Source organism: Pseudophryne corroboree, chromosome 5 (genome assembly GCF_028390025.1).
Source record: "Pseudophryne corroboree isolate aPseCor3 chromosome 5, aPseCor3.hap2, whole genome shotgun sequence".
Taxonomy (NCBI): Eukaryota; Metazoa; Chordata; class Amphibia; order Anura; family Myobatrachidae; genus Pseudophryne; species Pseudophryne corroboree.
In genome coordinates, this window is record NC_086448.1 from 841,536,136 (window position 1) to 841,553,809 (window position 17,674).

Consider the following 17,674-nt stretch of genomic DNA (forward strand, 5'->3'; position numbering starts at 1 on the left):
TTGCTGGTTAAGATCGAAGTTGGCAAACATTGTATTTCCAGACCTATCGGGCACCGGGAACTGCGAGCCGTGATCCCCAGTACTCCTATAACCAGCATAGTGCGGAGACAGTGGGACCATCCCCGCGTTCCCGTAGCCGGACCTCGGCGAGGTGCTGTGCGACATTCCTTCCACTCTGTTGTTGGCAAATCCTGGAGATATTGGGTTTCCATTGAAGTAGGGTGGTGGAGGGGTGACATATTGCGTCCCGTGATTCCTGTCCATAGGGGATACAGTATACATGCCCTGGGTATTCCACTGGTAGCCCACTCCACACTGGTTGTTACAATACATCCCGCAGCGTGGACACCGGGCGCCATTGCGTTCCTGGGAGGAGGAGATCTCGCCCGGTTGGAATGGGATTGAAGCTTCTGGAGACTCCCGCTCCACCTTTATCACCGGCTCTGGGTCTACACAGGATGAAAAGACATGTAAACTAACAAAGCTTTTATATCAGGGTTTAACAATATGCGGCCCTCCAGCTGTAGTGGAACTACACATCCAAGCATGCCCTAATAGCAAAACTGTGGCAGTGTATGCTGGGATGAGTAGTTACACAACAGCTGGAGGGCTGCCTGGAATACCCAGATCAGGTCTGACGCTGCTAGGCGCCTGACTACTTTACATCATCAATACGTAAAAAGTACAATGGCGGCACCTTTACTAGCAGCGGGCGTGCCCTCCGGCGGCGATCCTTGGAGCTTCGGCTTTTTGCACATATCAATGCAGGGTTCCTCTCCTCTCTCAATCCGACACACAATCTCTGGTTTGGGGATGCGATACCCTGCAGAAAGGAAAGAATATTACGGCTTTGAGGGCTGGATATCGCATGGCACAGTCAGGCTTGTTTTGCGACTTTTCCCTTTTAAATAATCCATCAATTCTTTTTTTTTTTAAATGATCGTTAGTAAATAAAGCCCTTCGATTCCAAGTCGGATGGATTCTAAGGTTCAATTTGTGCATAACAATAACATTTGATAAATTCATTATCATAATTATCCCACGCCTGCGCCAGCCCGCTTTGACATCATCTGCGCAAAGTGTCACTCAATAGCAAGAGAAGCATCCAGAATTCCATAACATGCTCGTCGCCGCGAGGCCACTTACCCAGAGCCAGCATGGTCTCATAGATTTCCTTTATGAGCTCCTTGTATATTTTCTTCTGGAATTCCTCGAGGTTCTGCCACTGCTCTTCGGAGAAATAAACGGCGGCATCGTCAAAGGTGACCTGAGAGGAAGACAACACAGACATCGGGTCAGCACTAGGCTCATGGGGCCTAACACTCTGCAAACTGCAAAATGTCATCACAGGGGGAATTACCCACGGACTGGGCAACTTCTGGGCGGCTGCAGTGGAAGCTGCCACCGGGGGAGACTAGCGGCAGAGAAGAGACACCTTCCCTTACAGACTAAACAGAGCTGAACCATTTGCGTGGTCGCATCTGATGTGACCAGACAAACGCCCACTGGGCGACTGCTGTAAGATAATCTTCCAGCAGCTGCCAGTGTCAGAACGTCCTCCTGGTCCCTCTGCTTTCTTCCTCCCCCTGATGCCTGGCGTGCAGCCGATCCAGCAGCATGGGCCAAGCTTGTGCCATAGAATAGGGTGATTTCTTCCTATGGACAGAGAACTGTGCCCATTACCCAGAGCCACCTCCGGGAGAGCGCTGCAGCACTGCCTGATCGCGGGAGACACAGACAATGAGATGCTTAGTCTTACAGTGAATAATTACACAGCAATTAGCACGATTTACACACACTTCTCTTTACCTCTTTAAAAGAAGCAATTAGTGCAAAATAATTAGCAAATAAAGAAAAATATTTAATGTAAGTAGGGTGTAAATGAGTTGCACCAAGATCCCAAACCGTGAGGATTTAGGCACCAGAAGGTAACAGGTCCGCTGTCATTAACCCCTTACAGCAGCTATCGGGGAGAACGGCAGGGTTAATCAGTGCACATGTCCTCTGATACACAGGCGACAGAGACCCGGCACCCCGCTGATGCACAGGACGTCACAGACCCCGACACCCCTCTGATGCACAGGACGTCACATACCCCGGCACCCCTCTGATGCACAGGACGTCACAGACCCCGGCACCCCTCTGATGCACAGGACGTCACAGACCCCGGCACCCCTCTGATGCACAGGACGTCTCAGACCCCGGCACCCCTCTGATGCACAGGACGTCACAGACCCCGGCACCCCTCTGATGCACAGGACGTCACAGACCCCGGCACCCCTCTGATGCACAGGACGTCACAGACCCCGGCACCCCTCAGATGCACAGGACGTCACAGACCCCGGCACCCCTCTGATGCACAGGACGTCACAGACCCCGGCACCCCTCTGATGCACAGGACGTCACAGACCCCGGCACCCCTCTGATGCACAGGACGTCACAGACCCCGGCACCCCTCTGATGCACAGGACGTCACAGACCCCGGCACCCCTCTGATGCACAGGACGTCACATACCCCTGCACCTCTCTGATGCACAGGACGTCACAGACCCCGGCACCCCTCTGATGCACAGGACGTCACAGACCCCGGCACCCCTCTGATGCACAGGACATCACAGACCCCGGCACCCCTCTGATGCACAGGACATCACAGACCCCGGCACCCCTCTGATGCACAGGACATCACAGACCCCGGCACCCCTCTGATGCACAGGACATCACAGACCCCGGCACCCCTCTGATGCACAGGTCGGCACAGACCCCCGGCACCCCTCTAATGTACAGGACGGCACAGACCCTGACACCTCCCTGATGCACAGGACGGCACAGACCCTGGCACCTCCCTGATGCACAGGACGGAACAGTAGTTGATATGATCAAACCACCCCACAGTCAAAGTAACTTAAATCACTTTTTATTCCCATTCTGGTATTTGAACTGAAAAACAACTGAACCTCTTGACCATGTCTGCATATTTGAATGCATGGAATTGCTGCCACAGGATTGGCTGATGAGATATTTGCATTAACGAGCAGATTTAACAGGTGCTCTTAAGAAAGCAGCCGCTGATCCTAGATTCAGGAAACACATTCCTATGACCCCGTCATATCGTGCAGTAAGTAATGTTTGGTAACCTAGAAATGTCACTAGTGTCAGCCTCAACGGGCCGCAACATAACAGAATATAAACCAAACAAAAAATACAATAAAAATGAACATTCCGTTATTGGGGTTATCATATGGGCTGGGTCATTATTCACTCTATAAGTTCTGATATCACTGGGGACATGAGGCTCTTTGTGCCTCATGCCTCTGATGTCACCAGCTCCTATTGAATGGACAGGCTACGATTAGGTGACAGGTGCCCTTTAACTACAAGTGGATTCTCACCGGCTGAGTAACACACACCCATGTCACACCCACACCTGCAGCACCACAATGGCTGTGTGTGAGGGTGCGGCTGCACACCTACGGGAGGAGCTTACATACAGCATAACCTGTCATTACCCAACTTGCTGGCTGGGTGACATCATGGCAGATGAGCCCCACCCTGACGCTGAGGGCTGGGGTCACTCCCAATACAGGTTCCTGCAGCAACATTGTGCAGATACTGGTAAGGAGATCAGGGATTTATATTGTGACCATTCAGCGCTGCACAACGTTACAATGCAGGAGAACGAGCGGTAACTATTCCCCGGGCATGTGGGTGGATGAAACGCGTCCTGATGGCGAGGCCTGGCACGTATGGATTATCCAGTGTGTTCTAACTCCCATCATCAGACACCATTACTAGAGCCATGTACCGCTCTGCGCTATAACGCCTACAATGTAGGACAGCCTCAGATGTGAATAAGTCCCAGCTGAGCAAACACTTAGCAGGATTTGGGGACGCTTCCCACGAGCTCCGCCACTCCCCCTTCCCATTCTGTGCCTCGTTCATGTTGATGGCCTATACTAGTCCGTAGCTGCTTCAGCTGTACTAGGGATCCCAAACCACTTTATAGTTATCATTAAGTTATTTAAAGACTCCCTTCCTCTGGAATTCCCTACCTCAATCAAGACTCGCTTCTTCACCAAACCCTCTGTTCCTCGCTCACTGCCTACTCCATCTGTGTCACCCCTGTCTGTCTACCCCTCTCCTTCAGGATGTAAGCTCTCACGAGCAGGGCCCTCCCCCCTCATGTGTTTTTCCTACTCCATACCCCGTTCAAAAGCACCTGACCCCCAGTTTCTGCCACCCTGATTAGTATTTCAGTGTCCTGTCCCTTGATGCAACATTGCTTATACACAGGGTTGGTTGCTTTAAACCAAATGTTTTTGTTTGTTTTAAAAAACACAGACACAAAACCGTGACTTCTTAAAAAAAAGCCTAATTATAAGGGACTTGTTCAACATTCTTGTTGCTTGTGGTCTTCCTCTGACTAAAGGTGGGTACACAATAGGCGATGTGCTTGGTGAACGGCATCGCCTAGTGTGCTCCTCCTCCCGGACCAGGCTGCCCGGCAGTGGGCCTACACACTGTGCGATATTGCAGAGTGATGTCATGCCGCGGACGGGCCATGCGTGCAGCTTGGATCAATGGGTGCAAATTGAGCTGCATGCACAGACAAGGCCGAGGGTTGTTAACGACCCGCGGGGCCGAGCATCGCTCGTTTACAGTGTACATAGTAGTCAATATAGTAAACGACGTCGCTCAGGAAGGACGTCATTTACTTTATCGACTAGTGTAACCAATTCAGTAAATCACACAAACAAAGATATAGGGAGGGTGAACCAGATAAGAATGTCGCTAAATCTGCCTGGTATCAAACTTCTCCCCCCAACAATCCCATAGGACTGGAGAAAACCACAGCGAACTTTCTCAGTCTTAAAGAGCAATGTTGGCTGGTTTAACACAAAAGGTGTTTGTTTTTTTTAAAACACTTTTTATTATGCTGCGAGTACTGAGAAAAAAAAAGAAAGGCTATTTTACTAAAAAACTAATTAAACATTTATTCACAATAAATGCCAGTGGCATGCCCAGTGCTAATACTGAAAAGTGCTTTTGCATTTTCCATTACTATTCAGATTTACTTAATTATAAGTAGTAATAAGTAGGACTAATGCTCAACATTAACGTGTTCTTATTTTCTATACATACCTTGTATGTATTAATATGTTTAGACTATCTGGATATATTCAGATGTAATAGGAATAATTAGGTATCAAAAAAATTGGTTTTATTGAAAGCTGTAAAATAAATTGAATCCTAACAACATTATGGCTGGAAAGTAATAAAACTTTGCAGATCGAAGTCTAACACAATTCCATCTTTTTTTCATTGAAACACTAATGCATAAAAAACAAACAAACCTGGATTAAACCCAAAAGTTTTTTTTCAAACCCTGTTCCTATGTCCTGCATTGTAAGCCGTTGTGTTTACATACTCTGTTAGCCACTGCGGAGCCCTTGTAGCGCCATATAAACAATAATATATAGCGGACACGTTCTGCAGTTCTGTACAGAGAGTATATCAATTGGGATCGAACTCATGCCCGCAAGGCAGTAATGCTAACCACTACACCACTGTGCTACACTCACACATCCCGGCTTCCATGGGCCAGCATGTTATCAGCCATTATGACCTGTGGCCATTCAATTCCCTATTAGAAAGGACCGGTAGCAGCAGCAGCGGCCAATTGTTCTCCACAGCGCAACTCTCTGTTGTTCCCTGTTCCCGTATAGCTGCCCTGTATCAGGCTGCATTCAGCTGAGTACGCCATATACAGGAAGCCCTGACACTATATATAGTGACATCTGTTCCCATCATATCACAGCAATGTATCATAAGTCCATATTTTATATATATATATATATATATATATACATACACAATATATATATACATACACATATATCTATACACACACACACACATATATATACATATATATATATATATATATATATATATTGCACAGTCTCTCACAGAGAGGAGGGACCCACTCCACACACCAGGGCGGGAAGCAGGGACTCCTCTACATCACAGAGGGGGACCATAAACACAAAATAGTAAGGCCCCTATACATCACACAGGGAGGAGGAGGAGGAGGGACCCCATACATCACACAGGGAGAAGGAGGAGGGACCCCATACATCACACAGGGAGAAGGAGGAGGAGGAGGGACCCCATACATCACACAGGGAGGAGGAGGTGGGACCCCATGCATCACACAGGGGGGAGGAGGAGGAGGAGGTGGGACCCCATGCATCACACAGGGAGGAGGAGGAGGTGGGACCCCATGCATCACACAGGGAGGAGGAGGAGGTGGGACCCCATGCATCACACAGGGAGGAGGAGGAGGAGGTGGGACCCCATGCATCACACAGGGAGGAGGAGGTGGGACCCCATGCATCACACAGGGAGGGGGAGGAGGTGGGACCCCATGCATCACACTGGGGGGAGGAGGAGGTGGGACCCCATGCATCACACAGGGGGGAGGAGGAGGAGGAGGTGGGACCCCATGCATCACACAGGGGGGAGGAGGAGGAGGTGGGACCCCATGCATCACACAGGGGGGAGGAGGAGGAGGTGGGACCCCATGCATCACACAGGGGGGAGGAGGAGGAGGTGGGACCCCATGCATCACACAGGGGGGAGGAGGAGGAGGTGGGACCCCATGCATCACACAGGGAGGGGGAGGAGGTGTGACCCCATGCATCACACAGGGAGGGGGAGGAGGTGGGACCCCATGCATCACACAGGGAGGGGGAGGAGGTGGGACCCCATGCATCACACAGGGAGGGGGAGGAGGTGGGACCCCATGCATCACACTGGGGGGAGGAGGAGGTGGGACCCCATGCATCACACAGGGGGGAGGAGGAGGAGGTGGGACCCCATGCATCACACAGGGGGGAGGAGGAGGAGGTGGGACCCCATGCATCACACAGGGGGGAGGAGGAGGAGGTGGGACCCCATGCATCACACAGGGGGGAGGAGGAGGAGGTGGGACCCCATGCATCACACAGGGGGGAGGAGGAGGAGGTGGGACCCCATGCATCACACAGGGAGGAGGAGGAGGTGGGACCCCATGCATCACACAGGGAGGAGGAGGAGGTGGGACCCCATACATCACACAGGGAGGAGGAGGAGGAGGAGGAGGAGGTGGGACCCCATGCATCACACAGGGAGGAGGAGGTGGGACCCCATGCATCACACAGGGAGGAGGAGGTGGGACCCCATACATCACACAGGGAGGAGGAGGAGGTGGGACCCCATGCATCACACAGGGAGGAGGAGGAGGTGGGACCCCATGCATCACACAGGGAGGAGGAGGAGGAGGTGGGACCCCATGCATCACACAGGGAGGAGGGACCCCATACATCACACAGGGAGGAGGAGGAGGGACCCCATACACCACACTGGGAGGAAGGGGGGTGAGGAGGAGGAGGAGGGACCCCCTCATACATCACATAGGAGAACCCTATAGAACAGACAATAAGGACCCTATACATCGCATAGGAAGGATGGAACCGGCATATATCCCAGTAAGGACAATGCACATCACACAGGGGGAGCCCGTACATCACCCGGGGGAGGGAGGCACCTCCCGCAGCAGCACCAGTAGGAGGGGAAGGGACTCGGGAGCCGCACACAGCGGCGGCAGGAGGAAGAGGAGGGGGAGCCGCACACAGCAGCGGCGGCGGCACAGAGCAATGCTGCGGCCCCGGGGCTCACCTTGGCCAGGCTATCGGACAGCAGCGGCCGCTCCATCTTCCCGTCACCTCGACTACAGCCCGAACACACTGGCCGAGCACCGGGGGAGGGACCAGCCCTGCTGGAGGCGGAGCCAAGTGAGGCGGGACTGCCAACAGGGCGGAGACAGGGGTGAGCTGATGATTGGCGCGACGAAGAGGAGGAGTCACGAAACGGCGTGCGGGGATTGGCGGACTACGGACAAGCAGGCGATTGGTAGAAAAATGAGGCGGAGCCAGAAAGGGGGGATGAGACGAGACGACGGGTACTCGCACCTGATTGGCTGAGGGGAGGAGGCGGGCTCTGAGGCTTTATACAGGATAAGGCGGTGACCGAGCTGAGGGGGGATGGGATGCACGCTGCTAATTGGTCGATGTCAGAGGCGGAGCCCGTATTCAAATTACCATCTAACGGGGCTGGAGTGTGACTCATTAGTAGTACCCGGATGGTGAATGATGAATTTACCCGGGAACCGGTTCCTGTCACTCTGTGTATATATACCCGTATTATATACATGCTGCTATACAGAGAGATCCCTACTGTGTATACTATTATATGTGTACTATACAGAGAGACCCCTACTGTGTATACAATTATTATATGTGTACTATACAGAGACCCCTACAGTGTATACTATTATATGTGTACTATACAGAGAGACCCCTACTGTGTATACTATTATATGTGTATTATACAGTGAGTCCCCTACAGTGTATACTATTATTATATGTGTACTGTACAGAGAGACCCCTACAGTGTATACTATTATTATATGTGTACTATACAGAGAGACCCCTACAGTGTATACTATTATTATATGTGTACTATACAAAGAGACCCCTACAGTGTATACTATTATTATATGTGTACTGTACAGAGAGACCCCTACAGTGTATACTATTATTATATGTGTACTGTACAGAGAGACCCCTACAGTGTATACTATTATATGTGTATTATACAGTGAGTCCCCTACAGTGTATACTATTATTATATGTGTACTGTACAGAGACCCCTACAGTGTATACTATTATTATGTGTGTACTATACAGAGAGACCCCTACAGTGTATACTATTATTATGTGTGTACTATACAAAGAGACCCCTACAGTGTATACTATTATTATATGTGTACTGTACAGAGAGACCCCTACAGTGTATACTATTATTATATGTGTACTATACAGAGAGACCCCTACAGTGTATACTTTTATTATATGTGTACTATACAGAGAGACCCCTACAGTGTATACTATTATTATATGTGTACTGTACATAGAGACCCCTACAGTGTATACTATTATTATATGTGTACTATACAGAGACCCCTACACTGTATACTATTATATGTGTACTATACAGAGACACCTACAGTGTATACTATTATTATATGTGTACTATACAGAGAGACCCCTACAGTGTATACTATTATTATATGTGTACTATACAGAGACCCCTACAGTGTATACTATTATTATATGTGTACTGTACAGAGAGACCCCTACAGTGTATACTATTATTATATGTGTACTATACAGAGAGACCCCCTACAGTGTATACTATTATTATATGTGTACTGTACAGAGAGACCCCTACAGTGTATACTATTATTATATGTGTACTATACAGAGAGACCCCTACAGTGTATACTATTATTATATGTGTACTATACAGAGAGACCCCTACAGTGTATACTATTATTATATGTGTACTGTACATAGAGACCCCTACAGTGTATACTATTATTATATGTGTACTATACAGAGACCCCTACACTGTATACTATTATATGTGTACTATACAGAGACACCTACAGTGTATACTATTATTATATGTGTACTATACAGAGAGACCCCTACAGTGTATACTATTATTATATGTGTACTATACAGAGACCCCTACAGTGTATACTATTATTATATGTGTACTGTACAGAGAGACCCCTACAGTGTATACTATTTTCTCTAACGTCCTAGTGGATGCTGGGAACTCCGTAAGGACCATGGGGAATAGCGGGCTCCGAAGGAGGCTGGGCACTCTAGAAAGATCTTAGACTACCTGGTGTGCACTGGCTACTCCCACTATGACCCTCCTCCAAGCCTCAGTTAGATTTCGTGCCCGGCCGAGGTTGGATGCACACTAGGGGCTCTCCTGAGCTCTTAGAAAGTTATAGTCTTAGAATTTGTTATTTTCAGTGAGACCTGCTGGCAACAGGCTCACTGCAGCGAGGGACTAAGGGGAGAAGAAGCGAACTCGCCTGCTTGCAGCCGGATTGGGCTTCTTAGGCTACTGGACACCATTAGCTCCAGAGGGATCGACCGCAGGCCCAGCCTTGATGTTCGGTCCCGGAGCCGCGCCGCCGTCCCCCTTACAGAGCCAGAAGCAGGAAGATGGTCCGGAAAATCGGCGGCATGAAGACATCCTGTCTTCACCAAGGTAGCGCACAGCACTGCAGCTGTGCGCCATTGCTCCTCATACACACTTCACACTCCGGTCACTGAGGGTGCAGGGCGCTGGGGGGGGGCGCCCTGAGGCAGCAATAAAAACACCTTGGCTGGCTAAAATACCTCAATATATAGCCCCTGGGGCTATATATGAGGTAAATACCCCTGCCAGAATCCCAAAAAAAGCGGGAGAATAGGCCGCGAAAAAGGGGCGGAGCCTATCTCCTCAGCACACTGGCGCCATTTTTCCCTCACAGCTCGGCTGGAAGGAAGCTCCCTGGCTCTTCCCTGCATTTCTACAGTACAGTAAGAGGGAAAAGAGAGGGGGGGCACTAAATTGGCACTGTATACAGTATAAGCAGCTATTAGGGACATAACTCAGTTAGTCCCTGTATATATATATAGCGCTCTGGTGTGTGCTGGCATACTCTTACTCTGTCCCCCCAAAGGGCTTTTGTGGGCCCTGTCCTCTATTTGAGCATTCCCTGTGTGTGTGGAGTGTGTCGGTACGGCTGTGTCGACATGTTTGAGGAGGATAATGATGTGGAGGGGGAGCAGATGCCTTTAGCAGAGATGTCACCCCCTGCGGGGCAGACACCTGAGTGGATGGTATTATGGCAAGAAATGAGTGCACGTATAGACTCCTTACATAAAAAATTTGACGACATGCCGACTGTGGGACAGCCGAGTCTTCAGCTCGTGCCTGTCCAAGGGTCTCAAAAGTCATCAGGGGCTCTAAAACGCCCGTTATCTCAGGTGGCACAAGTAGATGTCGACACGGATACTGATGCCAGTGTCGACGACGATGAGTCAAATTTAATGCCCGTTAAGGCCATTCGCTGCATGATTGAGGCAATGAAAGAGGTGTTAAATATTTCTGATTCACATCCAGGTACCACAAAAAAGGGTATTATGTTTGGGGAGAAAAAACTACCTGTAGTTTTTCCCCCGTCAGATGAATTAAATGAAGTGTGTGAAGAAGTGTGGGCTTCCCCTGATAAGAAATTGGTGATTCCTAAGAAATTACTAATGGCGTTCCCTTTCCCGCCAGAGGATAGGTTACGTTGGGAAACACCCCCGAGGGTGGATAAAGCGCTCACACGTTTGTCAAAAAAGGTGGCACTACCGTCCCAGGATACGGCCGCCCTTAAGGAACCTGCTGATAGAAGGCAGGAGGCGATCCTGAAGTCTGTATATACACACTCAGGCATTATACTCAGACCAGCGATTGCGTCAGCTTGGATGTGCAGTGCTGCCGCTGCATGGTCAGATAACCTGTCAGAAAATATTGACACACTAGACAGAGACACGATCCTGTTAACAATTGACCATATCAAAGACTCAGTCTTATACATGAGAGATGCACAGAGGGAAATCTGCCGGCTGGCATCTAAAGTAAGTGCACTATCTATCTCTGCTAGGAGATGCTTATGGACTCGCCAGTGGACTGGAGATGCAGATTCCAAAAGGCACATGGAAGTTTTGCCTTATAAAGGGGAGGAATTATTTGGGGATGGTCTCTCCGACCTAGTTTCCACAGCAACGTCTGGGAAGTCAGCATTTTTACCCCATGTCCCCTCACAGCCTAAGAAGGCGCCATTTTATCAGGTTCAGTCCTTTCGATCCCAGAAAAACAAGCGGGGAAAAGGAGGGTCTTTTCTGTCAAGAGGCAGAGGCAGGGGAAAAAGGCTGCAGCAAACAGCAGGTTCCCAGGAACAAAAGTCCTCCCCCGCTTCCTCTTCCAAGTCCGCCGCATGACGGTGGGGCTTCACAGGCGGAGCCAGGTACGGTGGGGGCTCGCCTCAGGAATTTCAGCGATCAGTGGGTTCGCTCACAGGTGGATCCCTGGATCCTTCAAATAGTATCTCAGGGATACAGGCTGGAATTCGAGGCGATTCCACCCCGCCGTTTCCTAAAATCCGCCTTGCCGATTGCTCCCTCAGACAGGGAGGCGGTACTAGCGGCAATTCACAAGCTGTATTCCCAGCAGGTGATAATCAAGGTACCCCTACTTCAACAAGGCCGGGGTTACTATTCCACACTATTTGTGGTTACCGAAACCGGACGGTTCGGTGAGACCCATTTTAAATTTGAAGTCCTTGGACACATACATAAAAAAATTCAAGTTCAAGATGGAATCGCTCAGGGCGGTTATTGCAAGCCTGGACGAGGGGGATTACATGGTATCCCTGGACATCAAGGATGCTTACCTGCATGTCCCCATTTACAATTCTCACCAGGAGTACCTCAGATTTGTGGTACAGGATTGCCATTACCAATTCCAGACGCTGCCGTTTGGACTCTCCACGGCACCGAGGGTATTTACCAAGGTTATGGCGGAAATGATGATACTCCTTCGAAAAAAGGGAGTTTTAATTATCCCATACTTGGACGATCTCCTAATAAAGGCACGATCCAAGGAACAGTTGTTAGTGGGAGTAGCACTATCTCAGGAAGTGCTGTGCCAGCACGGTTGGATTCTGAATATCCCAAAGTCGCAGCTGGTCCCCACGACACGTCTAATGTTCCTGGGAATGATTCTGGACACGGCCCAGAAAAAAGTGTTTCTCCCGGAGGAGAAAGCCAGGGAGTTGTCTTCTCTAGTCAGAGACCTCCTAAAACCAAAACAGGTATCGGTGCATCACTGCACGCGGGTCCTGGGAAAGATGGTAGCTTCTTACGAAGCAATTCCATTCGGCAGGTTCCATGCCAGAATCTTTCAGTGGGACCTGTTGGACAAGTGCTCCGGATCGCATCTTCAGATGCATCGTTTAATAACCCTGTCTCCACGAACCAGGGTGTCTCTTCTGTGGTGGCTGCACAGTGCTCATCTTCTGGAGGGCCGCAGATTCGGCATACAGGACTGGGTCCTGGTGACCACGGATGCCAGCCTACGAGGCTGGGGGGCAGTCACAAAGGGAAGAAATTTCCAAGGACTATGGTCAAGTCAGGAGACTGCCCTTCACATAAATATTCTGGAACTAAGGGCTATTTACAATGCCCTAAGTCAAGCAAAATCCCTGCTCCTACACCAGCCGGTGCTGATCCAGTCAGACAACATCACGGCAGTCGCCCATGTGAATCGACAGGGCGGCACAAGAAGCAGGACGGCGATGGCAGAAGCCACAAAAATTCTCCGATGGGCGGAGAATCATGTACTAGCACTGTCAGCAGTGTTCATCCCGGGAGTGGACAACTGGGAAGCAGACTTTCTCAGCAGGCACGACCTCCACCCGGGAGCGTGGGGACTTCATCCAGAAGTCTTCCAAATGATTGTAAATCAATGGGGTCGTCCACAGGTGGACATGATGGCGTCCCGCATAAACAAAAAACTAGAGAAGTATTGCGCCAGGTCAAGAGACCCTCAGGCGATAGCGGTGGACGCCCTAGTGACACCGTGGGTGTACCGGTCAGTGTATGTGTTCCCTCCTCTACCTCTCATACCAAAGGTACTGAGAATAATAAGAAAGCGAGGAGTAAACACAATTCTCGTGGTTCCGGATTGGCCAAGAAGAGCGTGGTACCCGGAACTTCAAGAGATGATCTCAGAGGACCCTTGGTCCCTGCCGCTCAGACAGGACCTGCTACAGCAGGGCCCCTGTCTGTTCCAAGACTTACCGCGGCTGCGTTTGACGGCATGGCGGTTGAACGCCGGATCCTGAAGGAAAAGGGCATTCCGGAGGAAGTCATTCCTACGCTTATTAAAGCCAGGAAAGATGTTACGGCAAAACATTATCACCGCATATGGCGAAAATATGTTGCATGGTGCGAGGCCAAAAAGGCCCCAACAGAGGAATTTCAACTGGGTCGATTTCTGCATTTCCTGCAAGCAGGAGTGAATATGGGCCTAAAACTAGGCTCCATTAAAGTACAGATCTCGGCTCTGTCGATTTTCTTTCAAAAGGAACTAGCTTCAGTACCTGAAGTTCAGACATTTGTGAAAGGAGTGCTGCATATTCAGCCCCCATTTGTGCCTCCTGTGGCACCTTGGGATCTCAACGTGATGTTGAATTTCTTGAAATCACATTGGTTTGAGCCACTAAAAACCGTGGATCTGAAATATCTCACGTGGAAAGTGGTCATGTTATTGGCCCTGGCATCAGCCAGGCGAGTGTCAGAATTGGCGGCTTTATCATGTAAAAGCCCTTATCTGATTTTTCATATGGATAGGGCAGAATTGAGGACTCGTCCCCAGTTTCTCCCTAAGGTGGTGTCAGCGTTTCACCTGAACCAGCCTATTGTGGTGCCTGCGGCTACTAAGGATTTGGAGGACTCCAAGTTGCTAGACGTTGTCAGGGCCCTGAAAATATATGTTTCCAGGACGGCTGGAGTCAGAAAATCTGACTCGCTGTTTATCCTATATGCACCCAACAAGCTGGGTGCTCCTGCTTCTAAGCAGACTATTGCTCGTTGGATTTGTAGTACAATTCAGCTTGCACATACTGTGGCAGGCCTGCCACAGCCAAAATCTGTCAATGCCCATTCCACAAGGAAGGTGGGCTCATCTTGGGCGGCTGCCCGAGGGGTCTCGGCTTTACAACTTTGCCGAGCAGCTACTTGGTCAGGGGCAAACACGTTTGCAAAATTCTATAAATTTGATACCCTGGCTGAGGAGGACCTGGAGTTCTCTCATTCGGTGCTGCAGAGTCATCCGCACTCTCCCGCCCGTTTGGGAGCTTTGGTATAATCCCCATGGTCCTTACGGAGTTCCCAGCATCCACTAGGACGTTAGAGAAAATAAGAATTTACTTACCGGTAATTCTGTTTCTCGTAGTCCGTAGTGGATGCTGGGCGCCCATCCCAAGTGCGGTCTATCTGCAATACTTGTACATAGTTATTGTTAACTAAATCGGGTTATTGTTGAGCCATCTGTTGAGAGGCTCTATTGTTTCATACTGTTAACTGTGTTTCATATCACGAGTTGTTCGGTGTGATTGGTGTGGCTGGTATGAGTCTTACCCGGGATTCAAAATCCTTCCTTATTGTGTACGCTCGTCCGGGCACAGTACCTAACTGAGGCTTGGAGGAGGGTCATAGTGGGAGGAGCCAGTGCACACCAGGTAGTCTAAGATCTTTCTAGAGTGCCCAGCCTCCTTCGGAGCCCGCTATTCCCCATGGTCCTTACGGAGTTCCCAGCATCCACTACGGACTACGAGAAACAGAATTACCGGTAAGTAAATTCTTATTATTATATGTGTACTATACAGAGAGACCCCTACAGTGTATACTATTATTATATGTGTACTGTACAGAGAGACCCCTACAGTGTATACTATTATTATATGTGTACTATACAGAGAGACCCCTACAGTGTATACTATTATTATATGTGTACTATACAGAGAGACCCCTACAGTGTATACTATTATTATATGTGTACTGTACAGAGAGACCCCTACAGTGTATACTATTATTATATGTGTACTATACAGAGACCCCTACACTGTATACTATTATATGTGTACTATACAGAGACACCTACAGTGTATACTATTATTATATGTGTACTATACAGAGAGACCCCTACAGTGTATACTATTATTATATGTGTACTATACAGAGACCCCTACAGTGTATACTATTATATGTGTACTATACAGAGAGACCCCTACAGTGTATACTATTATTATATGTGTACTATACAGACACCCCTACAGTGTATACTATTATATGTGTACTATACAGAGAGACCCCTACAGTGTATACTATTATTATATGTGTACTATACAGAGAGACCCCTACAGTGTATACTATTATTATATGTGTACTGTACATAGAGACCCCTACAGTGTATACTATTATATGTGTACTATACAGAGACCCCTACACTGTATACTATTATATGTGTACTATACAGAGACACCTACAGTGTATACTATTATTATATGTGTACTATACAGAGAGACCCCTACAGTGTATACTATTATTATATGTGTACTATACAGAGACCCCTACAGTGTATACTATTATTATATGTGTACTGTACAGAGAGACCCCTACAGTGTATACTATTATTATATGTGTACTATACAGAGAGACCCCTACAGTGTATACTATTATTATATGTGTACTGTACAGAGAGACCCCTACAGTGTATACTATTATTATATGTGTACTATACAGAGAGACCCCTACAGTGTATACTATTATTATATGTGTACTGTACAGAGAGACCCATACAGTGTATACTATTATTATATGTGTACTATACAGAGACCCCTACACTGTATACTATTATATGTGTACTATACAGAGACACCTACAGTGTATACTATTATTATATGTGTACTATACAGAGAGACCCCTACAGTGTATACTATTATTATATGTGTACTATACAGAGACCCCTACAGTGTATACTATTATATGTGTACTATACAGAGAGACCCCTACAGTGTATACTATTATTATATGTGTACTATACAGACACCCCTACAGTGTATACTATTATATGTGTACTATACAGAGAGACCCCTACAGTGTATACTATTATTATATGTGTACTATACAGAGAGACCCCTACAGTGTATACTATTATTATATGTGTACTATACAGAGACCCCTACAGTGTATACTATTATATGTGTACTATACAGAGAGACCCCTACAGTGTATACTATTATTATATGTGTACTATACAGAGAGACCCCTACAGTGTATACTATTATTATATGTGTACTATACAGAGACCCCTACAGTGTATACTATTATTATATGTGTACTATACAGAGACACCCCTACAGTGTATACTATTATTATATGTGTACTATACAGAGACACCCCTACAGTGTATACTATTATTATATGTGTACTATACAGAGACCCCTACAGTGTATACTATTATTATATGTGTACTATACAGAGACCCCCTACAGTGTATACTATTATATGTGTACTATACAGAGACCCCTACAATGTATACTATATGTGTACTATACAGAGAGACCCCTACAGTGTATACTATTATATGTGTACTATACAGAAAGACCCCTACAGTATATACTATTATTATATGTGTACTATACAGAGAGACCCCTACAGTGCATACTATTATTATATGTGTACTATACAGAGACCCCTACAGTGTATACTATTATTATATGTGTACTATACAGAGAGACCCCTACAGTGTATACTATTATTATATGTGTACTATACAGAGACCCCTACAGTGTATACTATTATATGTGTACTATACAGAGAGACCCCTACAGTGTATACTATTATTATATGTGTACTATACAGAGAGACCCCTACAGTGTATACTATTATTATATGTGTACTATACAGAGACCCCTACAGTGTATACTATTATATGTGTACTATACAGAGAGACCCCTACAGTGTATACTATTATTATATGTGTACTATACAGAGAGACCCCTACAGTGTATACTATTATTATATGTGTACTATACAGAGACCCCTACAGTGTATACTATTATATGTGTACTATACAGAGAGACCCCTACAGTGTATAATATTATTATATGTGT

The 17,674-nt window shown here is 47.7% G+C and overlaps 1 protein-coding gene across 1 annotated transcript in view; it reads right to left on the bottom strand.

The window, feature by feature from the left end:
* The window catches only part of LOC134928661 (uncharacterized), a 19,567-nt gene extending 11,704 nt beyond the window's left edge, over positions 1-7,863 (bottom strand). The window contains exons 1-4 of the mRNA XM_063924625.1: positions 7,717-7,863; positions 1,147-1,267; positions 698-823; positions 1-449 (exon numbers count right to left, since the gene is read on the bottom strand). The exon at positions 1-449 is cut by the window's left edge and continues 31 nt beyond it. Of these exons, the coding sequence (XP_063780695.1) occupies positions 1-449; positions 698-823; positions 1,147-1,267; positions 7,717-7,752 (732 nt within the window). The 5' untranslated portion in view covers positions 7,753-7,863. The remainder of the gene's footprint in view (positions 450-697; positions 824-1,146; positions 1,268-7,716) is intronic.
* Positions 7,864-17,674: the final 9,811 nt, after the last annotated feature.